Genomic DNA, 13,722 nt, shown 5'->3' on the forward strand with positions numbered 1-13,722 from the left:
GAATATAAAGATTGAATGGGGGGGTGTGGAGAAAGGGGTTAAAAAAGCGGACTTTGAAACCAACAGCTTCTGGTGTCTCCTTCATGATACAAACCACAGGCCGGGATACCCAGGCAGGCAGCTCCAGCAGGGCCGGGGGTGGGGGTGCGGGACCTTCCTCTCATTCCGCCTGGGGTCGATGTCCCCGACGGGGTGCGGCCCGGACCAGACTGGGGCTGCACCAGTCTTCCTTACGCTCCAGCAGTGCAGACATTCTGAAAACGTGGACGCCCCGCCCCCAAACCTCCACGCGCAATCCCTTCCCAGCCCCTTGCCAGGCCCTGGCCGAGCCGTGCGGGCAGAGCTGCGCTGTTCTCTGCTGCTCGCACTCTGCCAGCCTCTCACAAGGAAACAGGGCCCGGTGCACGCTCTGGTCGGAGAGCAAAGCGCATCTCCGAGAGTCTTGAACTTGACACACTGGCTAGCAGCGTTTTCCCAGGAGACAGGGGTGCGGGCAGAAGGGCGGCGCAGGGAAGCGAGGGGGCCGGCACCCAGGCCAGCGTCTCCCGCCGCAGCGATGAGCAAAGTGCAGCGAGTATGTGTGTGGCCCACGCCTCACCCCGGACATTTCTGAGTGAAAATATTTGGCAGGAGCCAAAGTTCATCCCCACCTCGCCTGGTGGGCGTTTCTGAAGCTCTGCCTAGAGCGCCCGGGAATCGGGCCACGGCCCCACCGAGGCTGAGGGGTTCCCCCAGCTGAGCAGCGGGAAGGCGCTCGGCCAGAGCCACTCCCACGTCCCCGGGTCGTGGGCAGCACAGCTTTGCAGCCCTCACACGCGGCAGAAACACTGACGGACGACGTGGGACTTCCCACACCCAGAACGAACACTCGCAGACAGTCCAGCAAGAATACTGTTTTATTGGGTCTGTTCTAACTACAAAGACAGCTGAAACGCAAACCACACGTCTCCTTCCCATGTGACAGTCTACTGAGAAACGCTCATGCACGTCTTAGGACACCGGGAATGGGACAGGGCGGGCGGCCACGGCGCACACGCGTGGCCCACGCCAGCTCTCCAGGGTCCTGCGCGAACGCTACACTACAGCTTCAGCTTTAGTTTCTTTCTGTGAGCCAGAAACTGCAAGACAGAGCCACCCGAAAGACGTTTCGGAGGTCACTGGTCCTGGGGAGAGCTCTCCGCCCGCCCACCTGCAGGGACAGGGACGCCACCGCGGGTGCAGTTCAGGCTTGTTCCATAAGGGGGCATTAATTCCTAAGGCACAAGTATCAGTTAAACATGTTTTAACGAAACCATGCTTTTTGGTTATATGGAACAACAGGTCACTGCTAGTATTAGCGCGTAGTAAGCAGTTACTTGTACAAAACGCAGTAGTAAAACCTACACTAACCTACGCAGGACAGTAGCTAGTCTGAACTCACATGCATCTACGGACTGGAGCTCGTTTTTGGTTGCTGTTTTCTTGGGGGAAGCAGAGGGCTCTAAGGCTTCGTGGAACAACGTTACACTTGAACAAATATATTACACCCCTTGCGTCGTGCTATTTACAGTCACTTTCCAATTTTGCCGTTTGGCAGCCTGGGGCACCGGCTGTCTGCAGGGCTCCCGAACGTGCAGGAGCCCAGGCACGTGCCCGTCAGAGGGGTGGCGGTGGGGACAGACCCCCACTTTGGGTCTTAGCTCGCTTCCCAAGACGGATGCTGGTTATTGCTAACGCGGGCTCCCCACCTGGGCTACTCATCACTCATCCATAAATGCAAGCCTGTCTATGTACACACATGCAAATGCAAGGTCACCCTGGAGCACAGCGATTCCTTGTTTTGTCCAGTAACCTGTCTGTGCTATTCAGCTTCCTTGTGCTACGTTCGAAGCCAGATTAAAACAGAAGTCCTAGCATGCTGCTTGTAGCAACCCTGTGGCTTTGGGGACACGGAGGAGGAAGTACCTGTGACAGAGCAGAGGTGACAGCTTGGACGATCTCAACAGCACACGGGGTAAGGCAACCAGGTTGCATGCTACAGCCCAGGAGAAGCCGAGTCACGGGAGGGAACCCCCGCCAGGGCTCGCGCACAACCTCGAGCCCCCCTGTGTTCTCTTCACTGATGCGAAGGATCAAGCCTCACAACGCCATGTTTGATAACTGCTGCTCCTACAAACACTCTCGCGGTAGAATTCAGCGCTCAGTTCTGCTGCTGGAACGCGGCGGTCGGGGTAAATAAGGCACTTCCAGTGCTGAGTCCAGGGGCGCGGTGGGGCCAGGCGCCGCCGGCCCCCTCAGGGCGGCTGCACAGTCCTCCCTGGCTCGCCCTGCCGGCCCCGATGAGATGACTTCTGCAGGAGAGGCAGCAGCCACCGCCCGCCCGCCCGCCACGCCAGCAAGCGACTTCATTGTCCATACGACAAACGCCGCAGCTCCTAGCTTTCGGTAGGCTGGCAGTTCCGAGTGACACCAGCTGTGCTCAGTTCACTCAGGCAAGGACGCGGGAGCTGGGCTCAGCTGTCCCCACGAACCGGCACACAGCTGCTGCGTGACCTCCAACATGCGAGCTACGAGTGGGTGTTGGCGCTGGACAGGTCGTTCCGTATGATTTCATTTACTGTGAGAACAGAAACAGAGAAAGTGTCAGGGCAGCCGTCCCCACGCGGAGCCACGAGCAGACAAAAGGCACAAGGAGACGCTGGCGGCCAAGCTCGCCGTCGGCTGTGCTCGGCTCGGCTCGGCACGGCACAGGCCGGCGTTTGCTTGACCCCACCACAGCCGCGAGTGCCCGGGGCCTCCGAGCTCCTGCTCTGGCGGGGAGCGGGGTGGGAACGGCTCTCTGCCGGGACGGGCCCCCGCCCAGGACAGGCGCCAGGTGTGGACCTCGGTGCTCTGGTGCTGGGCGAGGGTGTCCCTGCCCGATGTGTTCACGGACTTGCAAAACAGGTGAGTCACCACGGAGGCCTCTGGGGCCTGCTCGGGCTGGGAGCAGGGTCCCAGTTGTGTCAGAGCCGGGACAAACACAGGGGCCCAGGCTTCCTTTTTCACTTCCCTCTAGGGGGTCAATCGCAGAGTCCCCGCACGCCCGCCACGCCCACTGCTGGCGTGTGATTTTTGGCAGATGGAGAGGAAATGACAGAAGCTGGCAAGAGCCTTAGTGAACGAGCGCACAACGTCCCCTCTGTCCACCGCGGCCACCTGATGGGCGCTGAGATAGGAAGTGTCACAGGCAGGCTGTCACCGGTCCCCTGTTCCCAGCAGCTCGCAGGGCGGGGGTGGGGGTTGTTGCTGGCGTCACGGAACTGCCCGGGCTTCCCTTGGCTGGGGCCCGGAGGCTGCGCCCAGATAAACCCCGTGTGCCTCTCGAGGGCCCAGGGCGGCTTCCTGGAGCCACCGGCAGGCGTGTGTTTCATCACCTCCCCTCCCCCAGCCGGCTTCTAACAATCACAACACTGACGCGCCCTTGGGGGAGCCAGGAGTCCTGTCAGGGCTGATGGCACAGCTCGCTCGCTGGCACCTGGGGCGGAGCCCTGGCTGCAAACACCCGGAGGGGAGTGTGTCCGCCCAGAGGGGCCCCCGCTGCAGCCCAGGCCTGCTGTCCCCGGGAGCGAGGGGCCTCTCAGACCCTGCCTGCCAACCATGCCAGCCTGAAGATGTACACCGGGCCCTGGACCACTGCACGCAAAGCCAGTCTCCAAGAGGGGCTCGGCCGCCAGCCCGGCAAACACGGACTCCTTCCATCCTGTGACTGCTCGGAGCTGCTAATGAGAAAGCAGGCCCAGGTGTGCCAGGTGCTCCCAGGAGCCAGCCTTCAGGACGCAACTTGTCCCCGAGTGCGCGGGCAGCTCCCGGGCTCCAGGCGCTTTCCATGACACAGAGTGCGCGGGGCCCACGAGGCCCTGGCGAGCGCGCAGCAGGCACAGGGGCAGGAGGCAGGCTCTTTCCTGTGCACACCCTGGCCTGGAAGCCACTTCCTGTGTTTGTCCCTCTTGCCCTCCTCGCTGGAGCCCTGACACCAGGGCTGGGGGCCTCATGATTCTCCCCCAGAGCTGGCTGGGCCTTTATTGAAGAGGCGCACATCTGATCTAACATGGCCACACCACAGCCGCATCAAAGAACATTTCAACAAAGAGAACTCACAAGTCTCAAGTTTGTTAGGGCACTTCCTTAGGAAAAAAGTCGGACAGGCAGCGGGGTTTCTCTGACAACTGCAGGAGGGCACAGAGCCCGGCGTGGGTGGGAGGCACCACACCAACACCCGCTGTGTGGCGTGGCACCCTACTCTTGGTGGATGGCTGACAAGCTCCTGTCCCAGGAAATGTCCCATTATCCAACCAGGCACAAAGACGGGGTCCTGAGGCCCCTCCCAGGGTTAGCTTTCCGTGGCAGGGCAGACAAGACAAGAAAAAGACGGGGTCCTGAGGCCCCTCCCAGGCTTAGCGTTCCGTGGCAGGGCAGACAAGACAAGAAAAAGACGGGGTCCTGAGGCCCCTCCCAGGGTTAGCGTTCCGTGGCAGGGCAGACAAGACAAGAAAAAGACGGGGTCCTGAGGCCCCTCCCAGGCTTAGCGTTCCGTGGCAGGGCAGACAAGACAAGAAAAAGACGGGGTCCTGAGGCCCCTCCCAGGCTTAGCGTTCCGTGGCAGGGCAGACAAGACAAGCAGCCCATGTTGAGTCCCGATCAGTGCTCTTGCACGGGCAGCAGGCAGGGAACCAGAAACTAAATGCCTGCAGCGCAGAACAACTGCTACGTGGGGCGAAGTCCACCCCCAAGGGCTACAGTTAGCTCTGAACTCGATCTCAGTGAGAGGAGAGGAGAGGGGAGGAGAGGAGAGGAGAGAGGAGGGGAGGGGAGGGGAGGGGAGGGGAGGGGAGGAGAGGGGGTCTAAACGCATGACACCAAGAGTCACCAAGGTTTCTCAAACCCAAGAACAAAGGAGCACCGGGCCCAAGCCAGTCTAGTGTAAACAGTGAGGGAGTGCGCGCGGGGACTCAGAAATAATATGATGTGAGGAAGGTCAATATCAACACCTATGGGAGGTGGGAGGGCCTGAGCGTAAAAATGAGGGAGGGAGGGAGGGCTGAGGGAGCCACGAGGGAGGACTGAGGGAGCCATGAGGGAGGACGGACTGAGGGAGCCATGAGGGAGGACGGACTGAGGGAGCCATGAGGGAGGGAGGACTGAGGGAGCCATGAGGGAGGGAGGACCGAGGAAGCCATGAGGGATGACTGAGGGAGCCATGAGGGAGGGAGGACTGAGGGAGCCATGAGGGAGGACTGAGGGAGCCATGAGGGAGGGAGGACTGAGGGAGCCATGAGGGAGGGAGGACCGAGGAAGCCATGAGGGAGGACAGACTGAGGAAGCCATGAGGGATGACTGAGGGAGCCATGAGGGAGGGAGGACTGAGGGAGCCATGAGGGAGGGATGACTGAGGGAGCCATGAGGGAGGGAGGACTGAGGGAGCCATGAGGGAGGGAGGACTGAGGAAGCCATGAGGGATGACTGAGGGAGCCATGAGGGAGGGAGGACTGAGGGAGCCATGAGGGAGGACGGACTGAGGGAGCCATGAGGGAGGGAGGACTGAGGAAGCCATGAGGGAGGACGGACTGAGGGAGCCATGAGGGAGGGAGGACTGAGGAAGCCATGAGGGAGGGAGGACTGAGGGAGCTACGAGGGAGGGAGGACTGAGGAAGCCATGAGGGAGGACGGACTGAGGGAGCTACGAGGGAGGGAGGACTGAGGGAATCATGAGGGAGGGAGGACTAAGGGAGCCATGAGGGAGGGAGGACTGAGGGAGTCATGAGGGAGGGAGGACTGAGGGAGTCATGAGGGAAGGAGGGAGGACTGAGGGAGCCATGAGGAATGGAGGACTGAGGAAATCATGATGGAGGGAGGACTGAGCGAGCCATGAGGGAGAGAGGGAGGACTGAGGGAGCTACAAGGGAGGGAGGACTGAGGGAGCCAGGAGGAGGGAGGACTGAGGGAACCATGAGGGAGGGAGGACTGCGGGAGCCAGGAGGAGGGAGGACTGAGGGATCCATGAGGGAGGATTGGGGGAGTCATGAGGAGGGAGGACTGAGGGAGCCAGGAGGAGGGAGGACTGAGGGAGCCATGAGGGAGGGAGGACTGCGGGAGCCAGGAGGAGGGAGGACTGAGGGATCCATGAGGGAGGACTTGGGGAGTCATGAGGAGGGAGGATTGAGGGAGCCATGAGGGAGGGAGGACTGGGGTAGTCATGAGGGAGGGAGGACTGAGGAAGCCATGTGGGAGGGAGGATTGAGGGAGCCATGAGGGAGGGAGGACTGAGGGAGCCATGAGGGAGGAGGGAGTACTGAGGGAGGGAGGGTAGTACTGAGGTAGGGAGGAAGGACTGAGGGTAGTACTGAGGTAGTGAGGAAGGACTGAGGGTAGTACTGAGGTAGTGAGGAAGGACTGAGGGTAGTACTGAGGTAGTGAGGGAGGACTAAGGGTAGTACTGAAGTAGTGAGGGAGGACTGAGGGTAGTACTGAGGTAGTGAGGAAGGACTGAGGGTAGTACTGAGGTAGTGAGGAAGGACTGAGGGTAGTACTGAGGTAGTGAGGGAGGACTAAGGGTAGTACTGAAGTAGTGAGGGAGGACTAAGGGTAGTACTGAAGTAGTGAGGGAGGACTGAGGGTAGTACTGAGGCAGTGAGGGAGTACTGGGGTAGTGGGGGAGGACTGAGAGTAGTACTGGGGTAGTGAGGGAGGTCTGAGGGTAGTACTGAGGCAGTGAGGGAGTACTGGGTAAGTGGGGGAGGACTGAGAGTAGTACTGGGGTAGTGAGGGAGGTCTGAGGGTAGTACTGAGGTAGTGAGGGAGGACTGAGGGAGGACTGAAGGTAGTAGAAATGGAGTTGAGAAGACGTAAAGGAATCAGTGTGCAGGTAGGGAGCCCTGAGGGCTGATAATGGCGTCGATTGGGGGCTTCTGAGGTGCAGTACTGAGGAGATTGGAGGTGGTCTGGACGGGGTGTGGCTTAGAGTGTGGTATGAGAGAGACTGGGAGGGAAGGCTGATAGGGACAGAAGCAGCTCTGAGGGTGACAGCTATAGGCATGTGGGCAGTCTGACAGATGAAAATGTTGGGAAAATGTGTGTGTGTGTGTGTGTGTGTGTGAGAGAGAGAGAGAGAGAGAGAGAGAGAAAGAGATCTCAGGCATCCCTCTAATGAGTTGACATGTGTCTGAGGGGTAATGTGTTGGGTGCAGGAGGGTCTCAGTGGTGGCACAGGAGAAGGGACTCAGGGTGACAGTGGTGACACAGGAAGGTCTCAGGGTGACAGTGGTGACACAGGAGGAGGGTCTCAGGGTGACAGTGGAGACACAGGAGAAGGGTCTCAGGGAGACAGTGGTGACACAGGAGGGTCTCAGGGTGACAGTGGTGATACAGGAGGAGGGTCTCAGGGTGACAGTGGTGGCACAGGAGGGTCTCAGGGTGACCGTGGTGATACAGGAGGAGGGTCTCAGGGTGACCGTGGTGATACAGGAGGAGGGTCTCAGGGTGACAGTGGTGGCACAGCAAGGTCTCAGGGAGACAGTGGTGACACAGGAGGAGGGTCTCAGGGTGACAGTGGTGGCACAGGAGGAGGGTCTCAGGGTGACAGTGGTGACACAGGAGGGTCTCAGGGTGACAGTGGTGGCACAGGAGGGTCTCAGGGTGACAGTGGTGACACAGGAGGAGGGTCTCAGGGTGACAGTGGTGACACAGGAGGAGGGTCTCAGGGTGACAGTGGTGGCACAGGAGGAGGGTCTCAGGGTGACAGTGGTGACACAGGAGAAGGGTCTCAGGTTGACAGTGGTGACACAGGAGGGTCTCAGCGTGACAGTGGTGACACAGGAGAAGGGTCTCAGGGTGACAGTGGAGACACAGGAGGGTCTCAGGGTGACACAGGAAGGACTCAGGGTGACAGTGGTGGCACAGGAAGGTCTCAGGGTGACAGTGGTGACACAGGAGGAGGGTCTCAGGGTGACAGTGGTGACACAGGAGGAGGGTCTCAGGGTGACAGTGGTGACACAGGAGGGTCTCAGGGTGACAGTGGTGACACAGGAGAAGGGTCTCAGGGAGACAGTGGTGACACAGGAGGAGGGTCTCAGGGTGACAGTGGTGGCACAGGAGGGTCTCAGGGTGACAGTGGTGACATAGGAGGAGGGTCTCAGGGTGACAGTGGTGGCACAGGAGGGTCTCAGGGTGACAGTGGTGACATAGGAGGAGGGTCTCAGGGTGACAGTGGTGGCACAGGAGGGTCTCAGGGTGACAGTGGTGACATAGGAGGAGGGTCTCAGGGTGACAGTGGTGACACAGGAGGAGGGTCTCAGGGTGACAGTGGTGGCACAGGAGGAGGGTCTCAGGGTGACAGTGGTGACACAGGAGGAGGGTCTCAGGGTGACAGTGGTGGCACAGGAGGGTCTCAGGGAGACAGTGGTGACACAGGAAGGTCTCAGGGTGACAGTGGTGGCACAGGAGGAAAGTCTCAGGGTGACAGTGGTGACACAGGAGGGTCTCAGGGTGACAGTGGTGACACAGGAGGAAAGTCTCAGGGTGACAGTGGTGACACAGGAGGAGGGTCTCAGGGTGACAGTGGTGACACAGGAGGATGGTCTCAGGGTGACAGTGGTGGCACAGGAGGAGGGTCTCAGGGTGACCGTGGTGACACAGGAGGGTCTCAGGGTGACAGCGGTGACACAGGAGGGTCTCAGGGTGACAGTGGAGACACAGGAGGGTCTCAGGGTGACAGTGGTGACACAGGAAGGTCTCAGGGTGACAGTGGTGGCACAGGAGGAGGGACTCAGGGTGACAGTGGTGACATGGAGGGTCTCAGGGTGACAGTAGTGACACAGGAGGAGGGTCTCAGGGTGACAGTGGTGGCACAGGAGGAGGGTCTCAGGGTGACAGTGGTGGCACAGGAAGGTCTCAGGGTGACAGTGTTGGCACAGGAGGGGCCTGGGGCACCAGCAGTCAGCTTGGTGTCCTGATTGGTGACTTCCATGGAGCAGGAGGGAAGCACCAAGCGACGCAGCTCAGTAGCTGAGACTCTCATAGCTCCTCAAGGTCACCCAGACCGCAGGAAAAACAACATCTGCTTGCAAAGGTAAAAGAGGAAGAGACCTGAGCAGTGGGCTTCCCCGTCTGCCCACTGGTGCACCTGATCGCCGAGGGAGAGCCTGGGGGGGGGGGTGGATGGGAAATCACTCAACGTGGCCCCCAGCTGTCCTGTTGGTGACAGGGGCCGTGAGCACTCTCACTCACTCTGCTTTCTCTGTCTGTGGGGTGAACCTGCCAAGCGAGCACCTGTTTCAGGTGGTTTCAGAAGAGCCAGCAGCCCCCCGCACCCCACACCACGCTGCGGGCTGCACACGAGGTGCCAGGAAGGAGGTGGATGGGGGATGGCGCTCTGGTCCCGGGCTCACGACGCTTCAGCATCAGCTGCCCCCCAGGACGGAAGCCGTGGGCCCCACAACCATGGACGGCACGACTCAGGCCGACTCAGCGCAACCCTGTGAGAAAAGGAGGGACCAAGACCCTCACTGAGCAGCAGGTGCGCTTGGGGCTGGCCCCCCCCTATCTCCCATGAGGTCATGGGTCAAAGTCCCCTGTGGGCTATTTCGGGGCGGCTTCTCCCTCGGCTGCGGTTGTGTCAGTGACACCCACGGGTTCCCACAGTGTCTTCTGCCCGCTGCTAATTTCCACCTCCTTATTCAGCTTTTCCACTGGTGCGCAGGGTTTTTTTCTTTATGGAAGGATTCTGAACTGCAGGTAACATGTGACCCGCACAACCTGTCAGAAACCTGAAAGAGGAAGTAGCGCGGGGCTGCAGCTTGGGCCCTGCAACAGGATGTGGGAGCTGCTACACCACAGCCGAATGTGATGGAGGGGCTTTCCCTTGCAGTCGACTTTTCTCTGAAACGCTCCCAGGGCGGAAACTGTTAATTTTTCTAAAACTGGTGTGCGACCATTTGGAGCCCTGCTGTCTCAGGGACACACGGAGGACAAGGGTACCCTTGCCCAGTCACTGAGCCTCTCACCCACACCGCCTGCACACACATCTTGAGGTATTTCAAATGCTTGACAGAAAAACAGGGTGGAAGGATGAGTTTATTTTGGTTCAAAAATCTTTGAAACCCATGCATTTTTAAAAAATACACATTTTTCATGAACTTCCTTAAGACCCCTTTTGTGCATGGATCTCAGATAATTTTGGAACCAAAATAAACCTATCTTTAAATTCCATTTTTCATAGACTATGTGAAGTATCTGGAATGGAATGGAATACTAAGCTAGTATTTAAAAAAAAATGTTTCCATTTTCTGGGAGAGACAGAGACAGATAGACAGTGAGACCTTCCATCTGCTGGTTCGCTTCCCAAATGTCCACACAGATGGGGCTGGGTCAGCCAAAGACAGGAGCCAGGAGCTCAATTCGGGCCCCTACAGAAGAGGCAGCGCCATCACCTGCTGCTTCCCAGGGCTCGCGTCAGCAGGAAGCAGGCTGGAGCCGGGACGGGAGCCCAGGCACAGCCGGGACAGGGCCTGTGGGTGTCCCCACGGCTGCTCCAGACACCCACCGCATTCAGTATTTGTAATACGAAAACTAAAACTACAGCTCTCACCAATGCTGCGCCTGGCTACCTGTCAGTATTGGATGTGTTCCTCCTCATGTGACACAAGAACCCCTCGCTGCTCACACGAGAGCTGCACAAAGCAGCCAGCAAGGGAGCTCCAAGGGAAACGCTCGGCCGCTCGTGCCATCAGCCTCTTCCTGGCCACCTCTCGGAAACAGGCTCACCAGGCCTGGCACCGAGGCACAACAGCTAAGCTACTGCCTGTGGTGCCAGCATCGCACGGGGCACCAGCTTCCTGCTATGGCCTGGGAAAGAAGAGGAAGATGGCCCAGGTTCTTAGGCCCCTGCCCCCACGTGGGAGACCTGGAGGAAGCTCCTGGCTTCTGCCTGGCCCAGCCCTGGCCGTTGTGGCCATCTGGGGAGTGAACCAGCAGATGGAAGACTCCCTCTCCGTCTCCCCCTCTTTCCCAGTAACTCTGACTCAAACAAGTAATTAAATCTTTTTTAAAAAATAAAATCTCACACTGCAGTGAAGCTTCCACAGTTCCCCTCTCTGGCTTCATCCGGGCTTTTGTGTGACTCCAGGACAGCGCGAGCTCAGCGGGACGGCAGGGGACGCTGCCCCCACATTCTGCCTGTCTCAATGCCTCGCTTTGCCCCCAGAGCTCCTGGTTCTGAAAGCAAGCGAGCTGCATCTCCAGGGACAAGTGGCAGCATCCATGCGCCCTTCGCCCTGCCGCCTGACAGCACTGCCACACACGCCACTTCCCATCCTGCAACAGTCCTGAGAGGACATACAGGTGGACGCCGTCTCTACCGCTTTGTCAACGGAGACCACCGAGAGCTCGGGACGTGGGAACGGCAGCCCGTGGCCCTTGAGCTGAGACCCTGGGTAGTGACTGAACCAGGGCAGCCCTCCCTGCCTTCACACACCACCAGCCTCTGGTCCTCGCAGGCTGTTGCCTCATAGGCCAATGTCCAACCCACTGGCTTTGATGCAAATTTTTACAAAACACTGACAAGGAAAGTCGAGGAAGCATGGGGAGACTGGGCCCCGGGTGGGTGCCTGGGAGCCCTGGTGGGTGCCGGGAGATGAGCATGGGCACACGTATGGAGGACCCCAGTGGCTGGGAGGTCCCCTCCTCCAAATCCACCGGCACTCTGAGGCCTCCGTGCTCAGGGGCCGGTGCCTCCAGACGTGGAGCTGGCTTGTGTCCCGCATTCTCTTTTCTGTGGCAGCAGACACGCGCATCCCCGCTGCCGCGGCTCACACACCACATCTGGGCTAAAAAGCCAGGCCTCTCAGTCATGTCTCCCACCCTAGCTTGGGGGGCAGTACCACGGGAGCCCCACGCAGCCTGAAACGCTGTGGGGTTTGTGGGCTGGGAGCTCAGAGGCCTCTGCTGAGCGCGCGGCGGAGGGTGGCGCCCCACCGTCTGCCCTGGGACCCGGCCTCGCTCTGGTCTGAGGAGAGTGGGGTGGTGGGGGGCCAGGGAGGCAGCGTGGCTCGGCACCCCCACTCCACCAGCTGCCTCGGTTTCCCCATGTGGCCTCCCAGCACCACCCGCCTCCCTCTCGGTTGGAGACCTCGCTCCATCCTGAGAGGGCCCAGTGCCACATATCGGCACGAAGGCATCGTCACCGGCCACCCAGCTTCTACTGGACACCCCGGAGTGACACGAAGGCACCGTCACCGGCCACCCAGCTTCTACTGGACACCCCGGAGTGACACGAAGGCATCGTCACCGGCCACCCAGCTTCTACTGGACACCCCGGAGTGACGGCGGGGCTCCTGCAGGACTCTGCGTTACGGGCTCCAAACACAGGGGTGCATGCCCTTCAACTGAACCAGCAGTGACCACGCGGGGGAAACCAGGCCCCTCAGTGAGCGCGCCCTAGGCCCGAGCACACCTCTGATCAGAACACAAGGAAGCCGAGAGGAAAAGCGGCTTCTAGAACACGGCACACTCATGCACACTCACAGCGCCACACGCACTCACTCACACACACACACGACCCAACACACGCCCACACACAGCGCCACACGCACCCACACATGACCCAACACACACACACAGCGCCACACGCACTCACACACGACCCAACACACACACAACCCAACACGCACCCACACACAGCGCCACACACACCCACACACAGCGCCACACACACGACCCAACACACGCCCACACACAGTGCCACACGCACTCACACACGACCCAACACACGCCCACACACAGCGTCACACGCACTCACACACAGCGCCACACGCACCCACACATGACCCAACACACACACACAGTGCCACACGCACTCACACACAGCGCCACACGCACACACACACGACCCAACACACGGCCGCAGGACACAGGGCGCACAAGCCCGTGTGCTCACACCGGACTACCACACGCTCATCCCTGGTACCAGCCCACCCTGCACACAACGGCGACGCAGGCGGGCCGCTGCAGCTCTTGCCGCCGCCTGCCCCCGCTGCGGCTCCCTGCAGCAAACGCCTGCCAACACCGGCTTCGGCTTCGTCTTTCCAGGGCCTGACAAGCGGGCTGGGCTCTCCTTCCTGCTTCCTCAGGAGCCGTGTTTGAGAATGAGGTCGGCTCAGGGTGCTCATCGCCGCGGTCCACGCACACAGCGGGCTGGGCGGGTGCGGGCGCGCCTCCTACACGCGTCTGTCCACGCGAGTACCGCTCACCACGCGGACCGTCTGCAAGCCTCCTCCTCACAGCGCAGACCGCTGCCGCCCGGCACGTGGCCGGCCGGGCGGGACCCGGACACCGCTCCCTTCCCGCGGTAGCACCCGCAGCCCTTCCGACCGCCCCGCCCCGCCCCGAGGGTGCCGTCGTCGTCAGCACCAGCAAGATGGACGCGGGGCCGGGATCCTGCGCACGCGCACAGCCGCCAGCGCGCCGCGCGCATGCTCACAGGCGCCGCCCGCCCGCCTCCTCCTCGCCGCCGTCCCGCGTGTCGGGGAGGCCGAAGGGCCAGGCTGGGCTGTGGAGCGGCCCGGGCGCGCCTGCCAGCTGCCGGGACACACGCCTGTGGCTGCCGTGGTATCGCGGACGCCCGGGGCCCGCACCCCGCGCGCCTGTGGCGGCGGCCGACGCGGGAGACCTCGGCCCCCGGTGGGAGCCGGACGCCCGGGCCTCTCGCAC

The 13,722-nt window shown here is 60.7% G+C and overlaps 1 protein-coding gene across 9 annotated transcripts in view; it reads right to left on the minus strand.

Moving 5' to 3' along the window:
* Positions 1-878: 878 nt before the first annotated feature.
* The window catches only part of NFATC1 (nuclear factor of activated T cells 1), a 113,799-nt gene continuing 100,955 nt past the window's right edge, over positions 879-13,722 (minus strand). For all 9 annotated transcript variants that reach the window (XM_070049836.2, XM_070049834.2, XM_070049835.2 and 6 more), the window contains exon 10: positions 879-2,596. In XM_070049836.2, the coding sequence (XP_069905937.1) occupies positions 2,594-2,596 (3 nt within the window). In that variant the 3' untranslated portion in view covers positions 879-2,593. The remainder of the gene's footprint in view (positions 2,597-13,722) is intronic.

The sequence above is a fragment of the Oryctolagus cuniculus genome, chromosome 10 (genome assembly GCF_051225735.1).
Source record: "Oryctolagus cuniculus isolate XC-2025 breed Fujian yellow rabbit chromosome 10, ASM5122573v1, whole genome shotgun sequence".
Taxonomy (NCBI): Eukaryota; Metazoa; Chordata; class Mammalia; order Lagomorpha; family Leporidae; genus Oryctolagus; species Oryctolagus cuniculus.